This window comes from Leuresthes tenuis, unplaced genomic scaffold, assembly GCF_036924035.1.
Source record: "Leuresthes tenuis unplaced genomic scaffold, fLeuTen1.0.hap1 SCAF_9, whole genome shotgun sequence".
In the NCBI taxonomy this organism is placed as follows: domain Eukaryota; kingdom Metazoa; phylum Chordata; class Actinopteri; order Atheriniformes; family Atherinopsidae; genus Leuresthes; species Leuresthes tenuis.
The window spans coordinates 7,905,495-7,927,398 of NW_027325363.1; the positions used below are offsets into that span (position 1 = coordinate 7,905,495).

The 21,904-nt window shown below is 40.2% G+C and overlaps 1 protein-coding gene across 5 annotated transcripts in view; it reads right to left on the reverse strand.

Moving 5' to 3' along the window:
• The window catches only part of nbeab (neurobeachin b), a 175,863-nt gene that overhangs the window by 846 nt on the left and 153,113 nt on the right, over nt 1-21,904 (reverse strand). For 3 of the 5 annotated variants that reach the window (XM_072392132.1, XM_072392134.1, XM_072392131.1), the window contains 12 exons: nt 19,607-19,756; nt 18,515-18,634; nt 15,353-15,505; nt 11,405-11,572; nt 7,128-7,217; nt 5,891-6,083; nt 5,062-5,133; nt 4,765-4,920; nt 4,133-4,303; nt 1,756-1,857; nt 1,289-1,485; nt 615-766 (listed from right to left, as the gene is read on the reverse strand). In XM_072392132.1, coding sequence (XP_072248233.1) covers nt 615-766; nt 1,289-1,485; nt 1,756-1,857; nt 4,133-4,303; nt 4,765-4,920; nt 5,062-5,133; nt 5,891-6,083; nt 7,128-7,217; nt 11,405-11,572; nt 15,353-15,505; nt 18,515-18,634; nt 19,607-19,756 — 1,724 coding nt within the window. The remainder of the gene's footprint in view (nt 1-614; nt 767-1,288; nt 1,486-1,755; nt 1,858-4,132; nt 4,304-4,764; nt 4,921-5,061; nt 5,134-5,890; nt 6,084-7,127; nt 7,218-11,404; nt 11,573-15,352; nt 15,506-18,514; nt 18,635-19,606; nt 19,757-21,904) is intronic. The other 2 variants (XM_072392135.1, XM_072392133.1) reach the window with 1 other exon arrangement.

The window sequence follows — 21,904 nt, forward strand, 5'->3', positions numbered from 1 at the left end:
ACATGATTACGTCAGGCTCTCATAGCCCCAAAGCAAACCCTGTGGCCTTTGAGACACCATCCAGGCATCTATTATGTGACCCCTAAACAGTCTTAAAGAATGTAAACTTGGAAAATAAGCAGCTGATCAGCTAACTGACTTCTGCAGTATGCATGCCTGCTCTGTGTTATGCTTGATGTATGCACTTACACAAGATACCTGTCATTTTTCTCTTCGACTGTTCCCTTTCTAAAATATACACAGATGAGCCATAAAACTCAACCAGCACATGGCTTTTTTCCCCCTGAAGAACCTACATATAGACTACAGTTTTAAGGACTTATAACATTAAATGTACATGTACGCAAACATAAGATTCACAAATCTGAGCCCACGCCTGGGTGAGATTTCTAAAATTCCAAACTCAATAAGAACATTTACACTGACAGATTTTATGTGGAAGTACCCACTCTGTGGATGGGGCCTGAATCTGTGGCACAAACCAGAGAAGAGGGAGGAGACCGATTTAAGCTGATCGCCACAGTTTTATGGTCCTCTTAGCTGACTGCTGCTATTGGCTGGTGTCTACCAGTGATGGTACTTACCATTACTATCATAAAACTGCCTTTACTGACCTTTGATCATGTGATAGGTCCATGGCTCGAATGCCTGCATCACAGCCTGGATAAATGTAGAGCTGTTTGAAGTCACAAGCCTGCCATACCTCCACCACGCCGTTATCGCCGCCTGTCACCAGGTTGTGGCCATCACTACTCAAGAGAATTGCCTTCAAGAGGGACAGAGGGAAATTCAACATGTCACCTCCAGTTTCACATTCACTGTCATTTCTGCAGAAGAGTTATTGTTGCTGTAGATTTCAAAATGGTATTTAACGAAACATGGTTTTCATTTTTTTTTTTTTGATACTTAAATTGATGACCTTTATTTAAGACTAAAAGGTTAAACATGAGAATGTACTTGTTGATGTGCATTGATGAATAGTTCTCTCCAAATGCATATTATTGTATCAAAATGTTTTTTGAGTCTTCTTTTAATACCATAACACTCCAAATAAAAAAGCCAAGACCCTGAGCTTTTAAAATATAATCCAAGCATACTGCATCTGTCAGACTTTCCTGTTTGTCAAATTCCCTGCTAGCCTCTCTGACATTCTGCAAAGGATATGTGTTTTTTACAAGTAGTCAGTATATATGTCAAAACTCATGTATGGAAGATTTAACTGGTTTAATGCAAGTAAGGCTGCATTGTTCATTTTTGTGGAGTAGACTGATGTTGGGGCATCATTTACCCTGGTGGAATCATTGACTTCCATCTGTGCCAACAGTTTTCCATTAATGCTGAAGTTGCAGAAGCAGCCCCTCTCATAATAGATGATGCAGTGGCCCTCACTGGACACGGAGATGAGTCGTGGGAGCTGATAGTTGTCTGGTCCCTCCAGAGCTCGTAGAAGGTCCCCTGTGATGGTGTGAACCAGACATGGACCCTCTGCCAAACCAAAACATATGAGTATGACTAGCTTGTGCTTATAGAGAAATAAATTAATCATGAAAATCAGTCTTTTAGCCATTAAGAAAAAAAAACTGGGTGAGCTTGCAGGTCTATTCACAGAAATGACAAGTAGCTTGTTTGCATGGGTCAGAATCGACCTAACCTGTTTTATGTATGTCTATATTATAGTTTAAATCATCAGAGTTGCATGTGTCCGCCCTTTTTGCCTGCTGATGGTAACATAAAAAAGCAAAGACGCACACTAACCCTTGGCTCCACTAATGACGAGCCCCAGCTCTGCACAGACTGACACGCACACAACCTCCTGGTCATGACCAGTCAGAACTGCTCGTGGTGCTGGGTAGTCACCTACAAGATAAAGCAAATAATTAGGTTTAATTGATTAAATCAGTGGTGCAATAGTGAAAACATTGCCCACACAATCTGAACAACATACTGACTGTAATCTTAAATAATTAAGACAATGTTTCAGTGACACCACCAAACATGTATTGTCCAACAAAAAAATCATGAAAACAAACGCTGAGATTGTGACATAGATCCGCTAGCAGAAAAGTCTTTTAAATTGTTATGTAAATGCAGAAATGCTGTGATGGCTGCCAAGCCACTAGATTTCATCCCACATGTCACATGATTGATGATAGCTGGGGGAGAGGTTAGTAAGGGGTGTTACATGGCACCTGGAGCCAATGACCTCAAGTAGTTGCCACAACAATGAAAGCAGAAGCGTCTCTGAAATACCCTCATCCCCAATTAAAAGAGGGAAAAAAAGTGAATCTGTTGCTTTATCGTTATAGTATTAAATCATATCATGCAAAGGTGATCTTTGAAGTTATCTAGGATTTAGATTTTAGTCTGCAACCATGAATCTGGCAAAGGTATAAAAATGGATGGATGGATTAAATTTGAGTTAAATGTTTTATTTTTCTCTATAGTTTTTACACATCTGAATATTTTGTGTTAGGCTGTTGATGTCCACATGTGCCTCAAGTTCAGACAATTCATTGTAAAGTTTCTATTTTCACTAATATGACAGTATCATCCTGAAAGAGTATGGAGAAATGTGTTAGACCCCACAATCATCATCATCTCAACCTCCTCTTGCTTGGCCTGTCACCTCTATAGCTGCTGCAGTCCAGTCATCGAGCTGGACTGGGATCGATGCATCATGGTCCCTTAGAGACCAGGACCTGAGCAGCCATGTCAGTGCGAGCACCCGCTGCTGACAGGGGCCTGAATAGGACAAGTGTCAAAAATAACCTCCAGGGAAAAAAGGCAAGCTCACCTGCCCAACAAAAGATTCTATCACCCTGCATCCAGCTTGCCCCCACCCTGTGGTAAGCCCTTGGGACAAGTTGGATTCAGCCACCATAATTAACCTGGTGCAATTTTTCCTCATAATAGGGTGATGGGCTGGGTCTGAAAAGGAAGCAATGATTGAACTGGAAGTCCTTTTAATTATCACAGATTTCAGACACGTACAACCTTTTGGGGCGTGGGTGAAATCAATTTCTTGCTCATGCCACACCTGCAGTATGACGGAGTATTGGTCTTGTAGACTGCTGATACATATTCACACAAACTTTAACCAGCAATACAGACAATATAATCACCAGAATTAAACTCCTGAAAGAATTTGTTAAATTAAACAGCTACTAGGTAAAAGAATGAAGATAAGTAGTTGTTTTTCTGTTGTGAAAATACAAAGAGGTGGTTGTGGTTCCATCGGTATTTGTGCATAACCAATTTTGGCTGTCTACATTGTATGTACACATCTATACAGAATGTTTGTAGCCAATCTAAATCATCTTCCACCCCAGTGTTGCTATTCTTTAATTATGTTGCTTCCTTACTTCCTTCAGTCCCTTCTTTTGTCCACTGAAGATTCATTGTGTAGTGTGAATATCAGGGGAATGCCATTTTCCTGCTGCAGTAACACAAGTGCTGTTGCCCCTTGCTAATTGGAGGCATCCAAGCTGAAATTCTTAATTAACTGTCAAAGCCTCAGTGAAGTTAATTAGAGGACACTCGCAACTAATCCGAAGCTCCTTGAATCTTTGACAATTGGAAACACAAGATTTTCTCACATACACATGTTGTATTGTTACCCAGAAATTAAATAAAAACCCACTTTCTTCCTTATTTCGAGTTTTTCCATTCCACACTATATATAGTGCTTCTTGCTTGTACTGTATTATAACTGTATAGGTGCTTTCCCAAACCCAAATAGACTGTCCTGAATGTAGACATACTGTATTTAAGATAAATAACTAAATGAACAGAGCAGTAGAAGGCAAAGACATCTGGAGTTTTCTACTTGAAAGCAACAGAACTCCGCAGCTTTAATCAAACCAATATATCACAGCTACAGTGCAGACAATTTATCCTTTTCTTGTCTCTCCACATTGCTTGGTTTCTAAGAAGGTTTTCAGTGTTGATCAAAGACTTGTCCCCTGTATATGTAAAGTTTAAAAATAATAATCTCTCATTTAACAATAAGGAATGTATTTAAAAAGGTAAAATGCTGAATAAGGTTGAAATATTCCTGTAACCGTGTGTCCAGAGGTCGATCCTACGGCATACACAAAGTGTACATGCATGGCGCTTTCATGTTCTCACTCACCATTATTCGGGTTGTCGCCAATAATATGGTGTCGCCCACTCCAGTACCACAGCAGCAAAGTAGCATCCCTAGATCCAGAGACTATGTAGCAGTCTCCACCAATGTAAGACTCTGATCTGGCCAGACATGTCACCACATCCCAGTGGCCAAAAACTATCTGGGTCAGCTTGCCTAAGGAAAATAACGAGCAAACACGATTTCAGTGCAATTTCGGCTAAGATTTTGAAACGCGCACACACACACACATACAAAAAGAACAGGTTCACTAAATGCTAAACAAGCAATTTAGTTTTCTATCTCTATCAGATGCTGAAAAGGTAAATGTATCCAGAATTATTAAACAGTCTTCCTAAAACCCTTCATAATCATCCAAGAACCATGAGGCATTCCTGACCATCTGCATTATAATCAGTTATATATAACGAAACAGCATCTCTGTCTCCTTGCAACATAATCACATGGACAGTTTTACTTTTTCTAAATTTCAATGGATTATAGCATATTAATCTATTTTTATGCACAGTGTTTCATGGGAGAGTTGCACCAGTACTATATCATTACTGTCATAGCACTCAGTCCTCCACACATCAGTGCACACCTCTGTAGGAAATAGAGTTTACACTCTAACCTACCTGTCTCAGAGGAGTACACACGGAAGCTCTTGTCCCAGAAGCCACACACCAGGATGTACCGGTTGTCAGCTGTCACCACAAAACAGTGCGTGGTGATTTGGATGCTTTGGTCCACTAGGTCTGTGATCTGACGCTTGTTGCTTCCAGCGTTGTTGGCTGCGGGGGGGGGGACCAAAACAGAACAGAATCGGAGGTGCTGTAGGAAATCCTCAAATTATAAATTATAGCTTCTACAACTACAACATATATAAAAGACTTTTTTCCCCCCAACTGTATTTTCCTTTCAACCTTACTCACCAACCAGAGAATCCATTTCTATAGGAAGATGATGGGCCTGTTCCAGGGAGTAACCCGGAGCTCCTCGCAGACCTGGATTCAGGTACATACATAAAGGCTTTTATTGGCCCCTTCACATTCATACATAAACATCTATTCTCTTTTTAGAGTCAAGTTCATTCATTTTCCATAAAATGATTGTATAGGAGGTTCATCTGATTTCAGCAGTTTTTTTTTTCCTTTTTGGCATTATCAAACTCACTGGAGACATTTCATCCCTGTGAATGAGTATCAGGACTCAATTTTGATACAGCAACATGCCTGAAAATATGGAGACCTTGTTAATATCCCTGTTTGAAAAAAGCAAAAACACATTTCCCTCCTTTCCAACAGCGTGGTAGGGGTGCTGCAGCTGTGTTCATTAAGAGCAGCCACACACTGTGCACTCTTTGGTTCTGAGCCTTATATATTTCTACCATGACAGATGGGGACGTGTGAGGAAAATGTGGCACAGTTGTGGCCTAATTTCCTAGTAACCATTGCTTTGGCCCTCTGACCCTGAGGTGAGGCTGTTTCTCTGGGAGGGATTCTGTGGATAATGTTGTTCACACATGTCTGAAAAGGAACATGTGGAAACACTCATGGTCAGCTTACCTGGGAGGTGCTAGCCACTCTCATAGACAGCTGGCTACAGCTCTATTATGAACAGTGGGCAGGTTTTTAGTGACGATGATGAAGAGATTTTACAACTGCTGTGGTAGGTATCACGTACGGTGAGGCCCACATTTATTCCAACAGGATATGTCTATGTCGAAAATATCACCTCTTATGTGAGTTTGGCACCACTCACCAACAGTGTTGTGCCATCGATTGACGGCAAAGAGGCGGCTGCAGGTGACAGTAACCACAGCAGGAACGGTAAGATGAGGCAGAGTATTAGCAGCCACGTGGGTTACAGGCGAATTGGATGGAAACTTTAAAACCATGATGACATCCTGCTGCATCTGGTCCTTGAACATGAGAGGACTCTGTGAAAGGAAACACTATTGAGTAGAAGAGAGAAAAGACAAAGTGCAGAAAAGGATAGAGGGGTATGATGGTTGTAGAGGATGACCACAAGCAAATGAGTACAGGAGGAAGAAGGGATAGGGACGGTATGAAAAGATGAGGGAAAAAGAATGCAAGAAGAATTAGTGTGGAGGTTTTGGCAGGGGTGGGGTGACTAGGTCCAGACACAGAGGAGAACTTCATGCACTGCCCCCTCTGACTTTTGTCAGACATGGTGAAACTGGGATGAAGAAGTTCATATGAGGTGGTGTATACACACATGTATCAGAAATATCTAGTCTGGGACACAAAAATTAAACACTGAAAGAAATTAATATTTTGTTTTTTCTTTGCCTTTTCACTTAAAATTCCCCTCAGTCTCCAACATTCTAAGTTATGCCTCATGTGTAGTAAGAGTCAAAATCACTGATACCAACGATACTTGGTGAATGATCCGGTTTTAGCTCTCATCTCATCCTGGATGTTGTTGAAAGAAGCGGGTATGTGAATGTGAAAGGGAATTCTTGTGTTTTGCGATAGTAGAATATTGAATAAAAGGTTCTTAGAAAGATCTGCTTTTAAATTTCCAGTATGGAGGGAAACAGAGAGCCATGTGTGGATAATGAGGATAAGGCTGATTATTACATGAACTGGCCAGGTAAAAGCAGCTTTCAACACAAAGATGGGAACTATTAGGCCAGTAGGGAGCACTGTTCCCTTTAAACTTAACTACTTGCAAGCATATCAGCTTTAAACAGTACAGACCATTGGTACTTTATTTATTTTATTTGAAATAAAATTGTTTGTTATTTCATAGGTCTGTGACCTACATGAGGTAAAACTTCTGAAATGTTTGACCTTCAAACATTTAAGTAAAAAGGACTGGATTAAAAAAAGGCACAGAAGTAAGACACCTTTCTCAATTATTTGTCTACCTACAAACACATTCACTACAACACACACCAGGTCCATACATCCCTCCTTGCACACACCACATTCAAAGATGCAGGGAATTTTCCCAGCATGCTCGGTGTTCTCACCAGGTGCATGGCGGAGCTGCGTGGAGGATGTGGCTCAATAAGCAACTGAGATGGCGTCTGTCCAAGGCTCTGGATCTGCGCCTCTGTGGCCTGCGGGAGAGAGGGAGGGAGAGAGAGAGAGAGCGCCTGTCACAATCAATATGCATCAAAGTGATGGGTCAATGCGTTACTTGACAATGCAAGCAAATCCTAACTCAGCCATGCCTCTGAGGAAGGGGGAGGTAAAGGGAAAGGGGTGTACTCCCAATCCGCCTGGGTGCTCCCCCTTCCCCCCTCAGCCTGCAGAGTCATCCAAGTGTTAGTATGGAAGAGACAAGCCTTTTCCTATTAACATGCTTCAGTTAACCATTCCCATTTCCAGGAGCAGGGGCCCCAACTGCATAAACGTTAACCTGGAGTGACATCCAGCTAGAACTGCAGCAGGCCAACGTGCTTTTAGATGTTATTGTGTTTGAAACAAAGGAAAAAAAAGGATGTCTGCATACACACACATATACAGAGGCACATCATCCCACAAGCAGGGCATTAAAGGTACAGTATCTCAATAAGAGATGATTTATGGGGTACAAACTATAGGTCTTGAAGCTTGTGAGTAATGGAAAAAAAAAACAGCCACTGAAGTCTCATAATGAGCAACAGGAGGAAAAAAACAAAGAAGAATTTTGCTATCTTTAGAAAATAACCTCTATTTAAAAACAGAGAAAAGTAATCCTTTGCCTGCAATGAGAGAGGAGAAAAACAACCAGTAAGAGCTGCTGAGCTTGACTGAAAGCGAGGCACTCCACAGTGGAAGTGATTGATGTGACTAGAGCCACTTCCACCATCAGAGGGGAGCTTGTAGACGTCCGTCAATGCCACTGTGCACAATGGAACATACATCGCTCAGCCTTTCACCTGCCTTTCTGACTGCCTCTGCGACAAGCCCTCATTTTCTTTGGCCTGTACACACCATTCACTATCAAAAAGACCCATTGGGTAGCACATGCCACAGTGGGAGACGTGGGACGGGAAGTGTGGAGGTGATACTGAATTAGGACAGGCCACCAGGCCACAGCCACCCCACTCAAATCACTTCCGATCTTCCACGTCACCTAAAAAAGGCGCCATCCACACAGTTGAGTGCTGTCACATAGTAGTGAAGGTTTCATATGAGTTGGTGAGCACATTTGGGAACCATTAAGTGTTAGTCAGTATTTCTTTACAACACAGTCTCTCAAGTAATAAGCAACTGACATTATGGCTATTTAAGGTTAGGTTTGAGGTGAGGGTCACAATGTCTGCTCAAATAAAGAAATTCGATACAAGGATCAGAAAGGCTGAAAGGGCCATGTGGAAAACATCACCATATTTCTTGAGATTATTCCATTACCAGGGAAACTGGGCAGCTAAATGAAGCCTTTTGGATGTTTCAGACAACAATTATTTCCAGAAAACACAGTAGAGACTTATATCTTTTTTGATTGCATGCGTTGGGGAAGGGCATTTGACTTGTTGAAGGTTAAACCTCGACTATGTTCTTCCGCTAGGTAATCAAAACACATCAATATCTCTCAGCTGCTTAAATACTAATTCTCAGTGATGTATGTCAAAAACTTATCTCTACTTCAGTCTGAGTTGGGGAGTATTTAACAGGTAATTCATTAGTTGAAATCACTTGAGGCTCTGATTTTTTGCTGATAAGGTAAACTCATTGTCAAAGCCGATGATCTCCCCTCCAACCACATTGCTTGGTTAAGCACTAAACATCCTTCATAAAACTGCATCTACTTGTCTGTATGACTTTGTTCGTTTCAATTTTGGCATAAGCAGAAGGCTTCAGAGGTTACTGGCTGCAGCTCACACTCTATCAACTGTTTGATTCCCAAACTGATGACAGGGACTCCATGGAGGATGATCCCCCTGCAGCCTCCTCCAGTGCACTCATGCAATGCAGCAACACAACAGCTCTGTCTCACAGATTGCAGACATGGCCTTGCATTGACCCAGTAAGCAGCGTGGGATCGTGCTGAGTCACAACACCTGGGATCAACAGTGGCAACTACAAATGTGAAGCTAATCTTCTAACCTTTTGATAGATGTCAGAGATTACAGACAGCAAATTACTTTAAAGCACTGTTGGCTTTCAAGTAATATAAACATGATAAAAACAGATCAAATCAGAACAGAAACCATACAGAGACATGGAAAGCAAGTGCTTTATGTTGTCATGTGATGACACTGCCGTCCATTCTTTGCATGCCAATGGAAATTTGTTTAAGATAAGCTTTTCTGTGTTTTAAACCTTAAATACAAAGAATTACCCTGAGGGTGTTTCTTGAGCGACAGCTTGGGAATTGACATGTGCACTACCATATACAGGAGAAAAACTGTCTCAAACAATATGTCTACCAGTAAGTGATTGTCTCAAATGCTGCATTATCATCATAGATAATGCATATTAAAACCTATACATTATGTGATGTAGAGACAGCACGGTCAAGCATTCAATCAGCATGAGAATATCAAGGTGAAATTAATTTGAAGTATGTCAGCAGCTTCAAAGCCCATCATAAGGTAGCAGCAGCACACTTGTCTTTGTTTGTTCAGAGGGGGCAGGAGGGGCAGCGGCAGGAGGAGGAATAGTCCCACTGATGAATAATTTGTCTATTTACTACTGAGTGACACAGAGGGGTCTGAATCAAGGGGTTGCTGTCATGTTTTTCCATAAGAGAAGGCTGTCAGGAGAGGCGTCACTGCGAAGGACTTCTGTTCCGGCAGTGAGCCCAGTAGAGCTGTCACTTTCTCCTCAACCACAGACCAGAGGCCTGGCAGCATGTCAGAACATGTCATCATTTTCATCTGACATGCAAGAGGAAATTATCTCTCATGACCTCTAATTTCTTGACAATTCAAATTCCTTAACTGTTATGACTAATACCAGGTCAGCAGTTTCACCTGTCAGGCCCAGAATGAATCAATACCCCAGAGCCAATCACCAAATATCAATCTTATTGAGACAGTCACTGGGCTAATTTCCATGCTACACCTCATTGACTCATCCAGGCAAGGCATAGGCTGCTTTGTGTGAGATAGTAAGAGGAGTAAACAGGTTTCTATCTCCCAAATTTTCTGAAAGTTGTCATAGATGCTACAGGCAACATTTTGCCTCAGATCAAAATCCATTTTAAATTGCTTTGATATCACTGTTGTCAATATACATATATGATAAAGTTCACAATATGGAGTTCAAAGATGCAAGATTAGATTTTATGTGAAAAGGTAAAAAAGAATCCATCAGGAATGAGAAAAATAATTGTGGGTGTGAAAACTTGTCTTAATTAGTGCTCACCATATCAATATAGCATCAGTTGCAATTAGCTGATCCTATTTCTTTTTCCAAATACATTCACATTTCACAATTGTGGCTACATCAACTGGGTACAATTAAGGAGTCTGAATAGCAGACTTCCTAATGTGCTACTCATAAACAGCACTGGCTACTTTCTGGGTAACAACAGTCAGGATGAAAGATGGCTAGAGGGACTCATAGAAGAAAATTTCTTGAATGAAATGAAAACCAAACATTTCACAATATTGTTTGGTAATAAGATCAGCCAAATCTTCTGCAGATGATTTGCATAGTGGTCACTTGATAAATAAAGGCACCCCTGGAAGTGACAGTATATAAATGACTTGTTTTGGAGACAGCAGATGGTGAACATCACAGGGAAAGATGAGCTCACACTAGAAAGTGCCACAATGCGTACCAGCTGCTGCAGTCTCTGGTCCCCCTTTCCCCTTGCAATTATGCTACTCAGGAGTAGTACCATTGAGCCAATAGTTATTCAATTAATTTGTTAAAAACAAGAGGATCATCTCCCTCATCTATTGACTGAGTGACCTTTGGTGATTGTTCAGAGCCTGATTTATTGATCTGTTCTAAGGAAATAACATTTAGTGTACTCAAGACAAAAAAGGTACACAGAATCATAATGGTATGAAGATCTATGATGAGTGTGGAATGTTTTTAAAGAAAACTTATCTATATGATCATCTCATGTCATGACAGAATTATGCTAATCTCAAAGCAAACAAAATGAGTCACCAGCTCTGCTAGATTCTCCCATAGTTTAAATTTGCATGACACATTAACTGACTGACAGGTGCATGAAAAAGCTCCAAGAGCTCCAACACATGCCAAGACAAATAGAGACAAGGGAGTAGTACTTCTGGTGAATAAGAGAAAAGAGGGCTTGGTTGCCATGGCAATATGGTTTGTGTGTTTCTGAAAGTTTTACCTCTCTGAGCAAAGGGTCAGAGATACTGTCCAGGTTGACGGAGCCCTCGTAAGTCAGGTGGTGAAAGACGTTGAGGGCACGCACTGCCTCTGGGCCGCGCTGCTTGTAGCCAAAAATAAGGTCAATCCACTGATGCAGCTGACATGACACAAACTCGCTTTCCAGGGCCTGTCAGAGGAGCACAGGGCAATTAGAGGTGAGAGGCACACCAGCAACCCACACCACTTGAACCAAAAGACACAATACAAATTTAACTTAAACACAACAGTGAACACAACAACACAGCCTACATACATGACCTACCAGAACATAACATCCCAGTCAAACATCAAATAATCCATATAATGGGTGCTAAAAGGGAATATGTTTAGGCAACAACCTCCAACCTGGTGAAATATATAGCTTGGCTGTATATAGTCACAATGCAATTGTATAGACCAAGGACTTTCAAAGTCAGTGACTAGGGGGATTCCCTCAGTTAAAGCTATGAATAAGAACCCCCCCCCCCTAAATTTAGCTCAGTCTTTGGACACTTATGCAATGTTCATGGTTAATTTATTTGATCTCAAAGATATTTAAAGCCTAGCCAAATTATGCTGTCCATGTTGTCATTTTGTAGTAGTTCAGAGTCTTGATGGCTGCTGTACATCTCTTACTGGTGTTTTGTTGGCTGTTATGCAACTTTTGGGGTTGTTCTATCTGGTTTTGGTTGTTTTATGTCTAATTATAGTCGCCTTAAGTACCTTTGGTGTAATTTGGCCTGTAATTGTGATAATTTGGCATATGTTTGTGGTTGTGTTGCTCTGTGGTTGTTTAGACTGTTTGTAGTTGTTGTGGGCCTCTTGAGGATAGAGCGCAAAAGTCCTAAGTAATATATTAGTTGTCTCTTTAACTGGATCTTACACATTTAAGGTACTCTATGTGATCCCTTTTTTGATAACTAATTCAATAAGCAATTTCATATTATTTTTTACATGTAAGGTTCATGTCTGTACTGTACAATTCTTAACATTAAAAGCCTGATTTTCTCCATCCATGCTAGCATGGGATCTAAAAATCACAAACAAAAAACCCTTTAGATTTGCATTTCTTGCAGCAATATCACATAAGATTATTAATTAGAATATTGTTACATTGCTGCACTGAAGTGGATTGAGTCATTTGCTTTGCTAGCATAGCTTGCATTGGAAATTTGGAAATAGTTATACTTTTTCAACTGTTGCCAGCCAAACAAAATGCCTGACTAATCATGCATCTGATCTCATGACTGACTCATTACAATTTCAAGTTTCAGGGATTGTGTCAGTATAAAACCAGTCTCATGGCACTGTGTTGACACAGTTTTCTTGCACATTGACCAATGCAGCAATCGTAATCACAGCTTCATTCACCCATCTGCAGATGTTGTACTGTGCTCTTTGGTCCAGCCAAAAATAACCTACATTCAGTAAAATATCATAAGCAGCGTTTTTATTGGACACAAAAATCACTGGGGAAACAATTGGACAGATCCCTGTCTATTAATTTAATCAGCTAACTCAGGTCAAGCCTTTAAGTCCCCTTAAAATGCTATATTTGTATGGAGACAAAGAAACTGGTTCAATGCTAACAGAATCCAATTTACTGCAAAACTGTCTGCAGAAGGACAATTAAAAAGATTACTTGCTAGACTGAAAAAAAAGAGACTGGATTTCTTGTGGGAGGGTGACTGAAATATTGAGGATAAGTTCTGAGACCTATAATAATTATAAATATACAGTAACCACGGAAGCGATGCAGTGAGGGCTAATGTATTGTTTCAGAATATGGTACAACATAATGCCCATGCATGCTGAGGTGAAGCTTTGCGAGAGAAATTTATTCTCCTCCCCTCACGTCAGGCATAACAGCCATTACCAACAAAGCCTGTTCAAGCACACAGAGGCAGAGTTTGCCACAGGGCATATCACGACAATTGAAAGTGGCACATGCAAAGATGGGAAGTGGGAGGATGAGTGGGGAGGGAGGGAAAAAGAAAATGAGGAAGGGAAAAAAGAGTGAGAGAAAGGGGGTGGAAGTCAGAGAGATTCAGTGACAGAGATTAAATAAAAGAGGTAGTAAGAGTGTGGGCTAGCTAGGAAAGAGAACAAAGGAAGGAAACAAAAATGGAGGCAGAGGACTATGATTTTCCAGATGCATACAAACAATGGTCTGTGAATCTAACAATGCAAGGCAACATCGCACATATTCACTATAATCTTCTTTTTTTCCAGTCATCCTTGCTTTTTCTTTTGGATATGCAGACATGCCTGTAACAATTCCTTGCTTCTCCCATTTCGCACCCAAACTCTGCTGGTGTACAAACCTGATAGAGCTCAAGCAAGCAGTGTGGGTAGAGTTTGGGGAAAGGTCACCTACATAAGACCAGCCTAGCTCTGTCACTCCAGCTGAAAAGGTCAAGAGTGTTCCCACAGCCTCCTTCTACCTCAAGTCTAAAAACACTGTCCCCCTTAACCTCAGGATACATTGTTTCTTCCCGTTAGTATTACAGAAGATGCTTTGGTTTTAGGAAGGAAGCTACCCATTACAGCAAATAAAACAGTGGCATATCACTGAGGATTTTTCTTTTTTCCATTCTACAAGGTTAATAGAAAGTAATCATAGTTGCCAGGCAGGGAAAATATACACGTTCTGTCCAATACACAGACATTGTGGTTCAGAAATACTGGGTACAGAGTATCAACTTTTAGAAAGGCTAACTTTTGCTTAAATTAAAAGTCTCCGACAATGGATGTCTTTAAAGCTTTAACAATTCTAATTTTTTTGAGGTCAGCTCCTGTTCAGTAAAAATATGCATATGAGTTCAAGATGCATCGGTATTGTTGTAGACATACAATGGCTATTTATCATGTAGCTTTTGTGTGAATTCTTTTTGGCTCACATCCATTATGTTTTGTGGGAAGAAGAGCTGTCGAGTTTCTGCACTAAGTGATTCCAGATTAAAGGGAGAGCAGAGTTTATCTGAAGGTAACAAATGGCCCCGATAACATTTGCTGTCTCTCTCCTACTCTTGAAACCTGTTGGGAGTTGTGAGCCACATGTTGATAGGCTGTCTGTATTAAAGGTGCCCACATACACACACAAACGCAGATGAAAGGGGCTCTGCACACTGCCAAAGTGATGAGGCCCCACACTGCAAAAGGTAACACTATAGGACAAACTTGCCCTCAGCCACGTCTTTCAGTGACATCGCTTGGGTCAGAGGGTATAGTCTTAGTATTGAGCGATGAGCTTTATTAGATGGTTCATGAATAAGACAAGGAGACACAGATGTATGGGAAGGTTAGGGGACAGAGGGGGAACGGATTTATTTCCTGCCATGAGGAGGCTAAAAGCCAAGAGTAAAAAAATCTTGGAAAAGACAAACAGACAAAAAGACAAAAACATTCATCACTTTTGAATAAAAAGAGATAGTAGATAGATGGTACATATTAATGTTCTTGATATAGAGCTGGTTATTAGGAAATAATAATAATTTAAGACAAAATGGTACTATACTTTGTTTTGTTTTTTCATTTGCATGTTAACTTCATGTATTGCCATAATGTTCACTCTGACGTGTCTCAGTATGTAATGTTGCTCTATTTAGTTTGTAAGATTTCATTAATTTATTGTTACTTTTTCTTCATATAGACACAAAGAAATAGCATTCGCAAAAGCTCCAAACAACAATAAAAGTGAAAGGTAATTTCAGTTTCTTGTTGTGTACATACTGAGCAACCAACTAATAAATCAACAGGAGGTGAAGGAGGCAATGCCTCATTGAGAGAGATATTAAGTTGTAAAAATTTTTAAGGGATTTTCTTAAAAAAAAAAAGACTTAATACATACATGGACAGTCTCAGATAACAAAAGTATTACATGGGATTTTAAACAGCCACATGATAATCTGACATGCCAAAAGCTTACCATCCTATTAATCCTAACAAGATCTTCTGGTTTCTTTGCCCAGGCCGGCAAGTCCACGTCACAAATCATGGCCATGTCCTCCCTCATTCCCAGATGGTAGCCGTTACTGTTGACAAACATCTCTGGGAGATAGTAAAACTCAGGAATCAGCTCCTGTGGAAGAGAGATGTTCATATCTAAGGATAAGGACACATGCCCAACACAACAGTCACAGTGTAATCACCCAAAATCTCAACAAAGCAAAAAAAAGAACAGAACCACAAAAAAAAAATGTTAAGGCTGTGTCCCACCGAGAAAAAGTGAAAATTCAGGGGGTAAAGGTAACACAAACAAACTGAGCAGCAGGCCACGAGAAGGCGGTGAGAGGTGCTAGTTATTCCAGGCAGAGGTGTTATATGTGTTAAATGAAACTGGAACTGAGTTGAGTTTTTCTTCCTGGTCTCTGGGTTCTTGTGATGGGGTCAGGACCTAGCAGGAGAGGGGAAGTCAGTGTGGTAAAGGAGCCCCAAACGTAAAGTCTGATGTGATTCCTTACGGGAAACAAGAGGGCAAATATTTCCTTACATTTTGCGGTTTCAAAAGAAATTTCTCCTGTGTGATTGACAAAGGAATTTCTCAATTTTTTTTTTTAACCACATAAGAATACATCATGTGTACTTAATGCACTGACTTGTGGCTGTGGTACTGTAGCACCACAAACAAGTCACATGTTGCTTTGTTTCTCCAAAAATAAACTCTAAAAATAATTATATATCATATCATCATAGAAGTATCATTAATCTCTTGTAAGGATGGAATTCATTTTCAACTGCATTACCCTAAACTTCCTGACAATCGATCCAAAAACTATGAACATTAAAGATATTCTTCAGAAAACAGCAGTTTTTCAGTCCTCACTTTGATCCCTTATCCTCTACAGCTAAGATAGGATAAGTGAGTCTAGCCTCTGAGCAATCAGGCATATGCACACCAGGAATGTAGATTCAGTCCTCATTAAACAACATAGGCGCAAGACAACTTAACCGTAGTTGTCTGTTCTTACCCTGAGATTATAAAGGAAGATGCAACCACAGTGTATTAACTCCCCTTATCAGCTTTGTTTTACAAATAAAGTGTTTTGCCAGCTTCAGTGGTATTATGAAATTTTATTCAGCCTGTGGGATACATAACATGCAGAGCTCTTAGGCACCTATAAATCACAAGGTTTTGAGAGAGCGAGTTAGCATGACACAGTACAGGCCAATAATACTACTGGTCTGCTGTTGGTCACATTTCACCCTGTGCACACGACAGGGAAGGGAGCCAAGAAACCATTCCTTTTCGTTTCCCTCCGTCCCCCACATACACAGACATACACACATCCACACTTTCCCCCTCTATTTCTGTTGTAAACTTCCTGCCGTAACTCACCACCAAGCCGTTAAAACTGCCAGCTCCGTTTTCAAGCCACCGTCCCATGGCAGCCATTAATTCCGCAACAGCATCGTAATGGGCTAACAAGTCAATCACACAAGTCTCCGTTGCTTTATACTGTGTCACCTTAACGACATGTTCGTCAAAATCTGTCACCAGCAGGGTGCTGCCGGATTCCTTCAGAAAACATAGTGGCAGTTTGTGAGTGTGTTTTTTTTTATATGTGTGTGGATGCATGCCCACTACTTCCATTAAAAAAATCTGCTTCTCTGTACCCACGGGCAGCTCTGCCAGGATAACGTTAAAGCCTGTGCACCCAGAAATAAATGTAAGGTATGGAGGCATATTAACATTAATGATGGGATGGTCGAGGAGGTGAGGTTCTTAGTTGGTGCAGGGTTGTTTCCATTTGACTTGCTCTTTTAGGAGGTCATCTCCTTCAGGGGTTCAAGCTCCCTTGGACTTGTCATCATTACTGGAGGAGTAGGATGGGGTTAATGAAAGAGAGACCCTGGTAAAAAACAAAATCCCTTTCAATAAGAGAACCAATGGGCTGCTTGGTGGTCTAAGCCAAAACTGACCTTAACCTGGACTCAACTCTGTCATACCTACTGGTGGCTGTGTATGTAATTTTTGTTTCCTCTCTGTTGACTCGTATAAAGAAATCTATGCTTTTATCTCATCTTTAATAAGTTTATGGTAAAGCTATATATTCCTTATTCAAAACATGTTTAGATTACAAGCGTCAAAATATATTCAAAATCAGTATGTTATTATTAGATTATTTGAGGACACATCACATCAAACAGCATAATGGAGGGCTACCATAGTCACATAGTTTTCCCGTGTTTCAGTATGACAAACCCAAACAAATCATTGTGCAATATTTTCCCTATTCTAATACATTATAAAACACTGCTAGCAATCCAGCATTGTCCAGCACAGTACAATGCTTCTCCTAATAGATCAACAGCCTACTTGTGTGTGTAAAAACAAATGCATGCAGACATACAAGTACTCAAAAGTACACTGCATTTGTTAACAGGGTGGCGTTTCACAGGCTCACAGCGTTCTACCTTTGCCTCACATAGGTTGTTGGCTGCTCTCCCCCGGATCCTGGCAAGTAAAAGCCCTGTCTGTACATAAAAGACTACATTTTAAATAGCTTTTGTCATTAATGCTTTATTAATTGCCTGAGGCAACACTACCCGATGCAGGGTGTGCTAGAAATATATGACACTTTGAGGTCAGTGCGTATCCCTGCTGCGTGCTATGCAGTGGGCAAAATGGAGGCAAATCAGCAGGGTTCAGCGTTTTCAGTCTCTGCGCCGTGGCTCTGCAGGGAGAGGGCTTTGTTTTTCTCTCAGATGCAGACTTTGTTCAAGATCAGCCTAGCTCTGAAATAGTTTGCTTTAAGCATAAAATGATTCAAATGAGTATCGGGTAATTCTATGTATTATTGGTCTTTGTAATTTTATCTGGATGGGGCATTTATAGTCAACAGTAAGCTCTTTATTTTTGCAGGTTGCATGAGGTTATATGACAAATTCTATATCCATTCTGCACAGCTAGAAAGATGCTGAGATATTATACTCTATATTGATATGTATCATTACTGTCACAACTAACAGTAACATAACAGCCATATTCATTGTACCAGGTTGAAGAAAGAAAGGATACAAAAACATGTCAGTTCTGCTTGTGTCAGGGTACAACATTAGCTTTGCTTGTTTTTGTTAGGATTCTCACCTTAACATCAGATGTGTCCCTCTGACAGTTCCTCCAGGAGCGGGCGATGGCAGAGAATGTGTGATCCGGGTGGTCAAATTTGTTATTATTGGAACCGAGGAAGAACGTGGTGAAGGGTTCCTACAGAGAAAGAAAATTAGACATCAGAACAGTCAAAGATCACGGCTCAATTTTAAATTCAATCCAAGAGGATTACACACTTACACTAAACACATATGTATAGCCTAAATTTTCTGCATAAATTCATTGTTATTTCACTCTGTCAAAGGCTAAGAAATCTCTGTAGAAATCAGCCATTCATTGTATCCAAGCCTGAGGGAGAGTCAATTAGTGTTCTTCCTGAGTACAGTAGGCCATAATGATAACAGGCAAAAATTTGGTTTTCTAAGACTGTGACTGTGCAACCACAGCTGGTTGAAGTAGATGGATCACTCACCAGGAGGAGAAAGGGAATGTGGGAACAAACCCACTGAGGCCAATCTAACTATTGTCAGGGGAGCTCATCAGTTCCTTTCTACTAATGATGGGAGGGTTGCAGCACAACATTCCCCATAAAGCTTTTTCAATTTTGTAAGGTTCTTCAAAATCATATAGACAGCAACTGAAAGAAGCTCTGCGGGATATACAGGCTGGTTTTATGGGGAACAGACTGGAGTTGCATTTGCCTCCTCCTTTTCTTCCACAGTAAATGAGGACAGTGCTCAGTAACCTTGATGGACATGTCTCCAGCGCTCACTGGGTTGCCTGAAACACATAAACCTGTCACACCAGCCCCTGTAAATCATTACCCAGCCACTCTTTATTTAGTTCACATATGCTGGTTTACTGGCCTGTGAAATGTGTTTTCTGAGCGCCATTGGTCTAACTCAGCCCAATCAAATTGAAATGTCTAGCTGCTTCCTGTGCAGAAGCCAACAGACCTCAAAGTAACAGCATCATCAAGTCTGACAAGTGACAATCAACCAATGCAGACAAAAAATGAAAAGCTGTCTGTAGTCTTTGTGCATCTTCATTCCAATTCACATACTTGACTAATTCAGGGAATGTGAGAACAATAGCAGAGAGAACGGTTAAAGCAGTGATTTTACTGACTATTCTGACAAGCCAGTGCAGGGTGTTGGCTGCGGTGGAGTAGTGGGAGTTGTCAGAGTTGTAATGACAAGGTGGAGTCTGGTCATCCTCCCATGTCTCATAGCGTTCGGCGTAAAATGCTGCACGTTTCGGATTCAATGCACCAACAGGCTGTAATGAAAATAAATAAATAAAAGAAAAGTTTAGTCCTGAGAAAAAAAGTGATTCATGAATTGAACCACATTAAAGCACCATTAAATCAATTGTAAAGTTATTTTAATGTACACTTTCAAAGTCACATGATTTATGAAGGAAAAATGAGAATAGTGCCCTTTTGTGTTATCACTTCAGCTGTTCATACTTTGACTTGTAAATAATTCCTAACTTTGACATAATCTCCTAAAAACAAACAAACAACACCAGCGGTAATCTTTTTTTTTTTTAAATTAGTAATGAAAGGAATATAAAAAAATCAAGCCACTTCAACTCCCAAAGAAGATTAATCAGGGAGCAGACAATGAATTCAACTAAGCAAAGATTTTATTGTTATACTATTCAGTGCTAAAGTTCACTTTGTGCTGCTGCTACATTATTTAATTTGTTAAAAGGCGAAAACAAAAACAGTTCACATGTTCATCACCCCGTATAACTACTGGGCACTGATACTTCTGAAAATCCCATAATATGCCCAGCCTGATGGCAGGAAAGCATTTTTTAGAGTTTAGCTTTTGGTGACCTTTCATAAAAGAACCTTGTGGCTCAGAAAATTAGGAAACAAAACCTCCAAAAGTAAAGTAATAACTTGTTCTGTGGCTGAAAACTAGTGTACTTCTACAACATATCAAATGTGATGTTTTCTACAAATCAAATTGCTGATTTCTCATTATTATTAAACCCATAGATAAACAAACTACTACATTTAAACTAGACTTAACAAATGTGTTGGGAGAACACATGATGCTCCGAAATGTATCAAACAAAATAACAGAAAATGAAAAATATAGTCCTCTGATTTGAGGGTAAAAATATTTCTAGGTGCAAAGAATAAATTATCTCCCCTCCAGATACTTGTATTAGTGAAGTATGAATAAAGTATGAGTAGTTGAGAAAAACTAGGCATAACTGATCGCTATTTCAACATGAAGCTACATTTAGAAAATTGAGCAGAGGTTGGTGAAGAGTTCACAGCAGTCATGGAGCTTTACTCTAAGATTTTTCTGTCAGACCACATTATTCTTCTGGACCTTAAAAGCTCCCGTTACACCGTCTTCTGTCTGAAATTTAAAGAACTATAGAGGCATAGGTGACCAGGATAGTGCAATGGAGATGGAGGGAGGCGATATGAGCGTCTCCTGCAAAATGTTGCTGGTAATCCATGTGGATTAACCCTGGCTGACCTGATTTACACATAACACACCCACCAAACACTTAGCTTAGTACTGCTACTCCCGCCTATGTTCAGAGCCCTTCTGCGCTTCTGGGCAGTGCTGATGGAAGTTACCAGGACCTGTACAATGCAGTGATATACACCTAGAGTCTGCAGACCAGAATTAAAGTCAGTTTTTCAGAAACTCTAAATTGATAGAATTTTTGGCAGAAAGAGGAGATTTATTTATTTAAAGAGTCACACAGATTCTGAACACTCGCGTCTCAATATTTTCTCGTTATTGATACAAGATGTTGAGAGAAAAAATACAAGAGCCTAAAATTCTCCACAGTTAAGACTGGAAACATGAAGACAGTATAATGATGAAGAAATTAAAATTATTCTTATATTTATTTCCCATCCTTGCAATTATTTCATTGTTAGGTAGGACCTTGGATAGCATGGTTCATAATTTAACCACAGTCTCAGTAAAAACTTCAGTATTGTACTGACACAATCACTGAGTTTTTGCCCTTTGGCAGCTGTTTCATTTTCATGTGTTCTCAAGGCAACACAATTACTCCCATTAAACATACGTTTAGTGGTGAATAAATTGCTTTGCCTGTGTTTTCAATCACCCTATCTAATATAAGAGCCTCAGAGGCATATTGGCAGTCAATATTAATATACTCAGTACCACTGAATCATTAACACAGGGGGAAGGGAGACTGGTAATGTAATCAATGGCAGCTTTTCTACCTGAAAGCTGCAGCACAAGGGTAAAAAGAAATGGAGTAAAAGCTCTCAGATCTAAATGCTCTGCCACTAAAAATAAACCCATTTTCATAACATCATACAGTGTAAACACCAATATATTTTTGCATATGTACAGTTAGCATCAAACTCAGTATGACATATTGACTCTCGCCTTTACTGTGGTGATTGCAGTTATA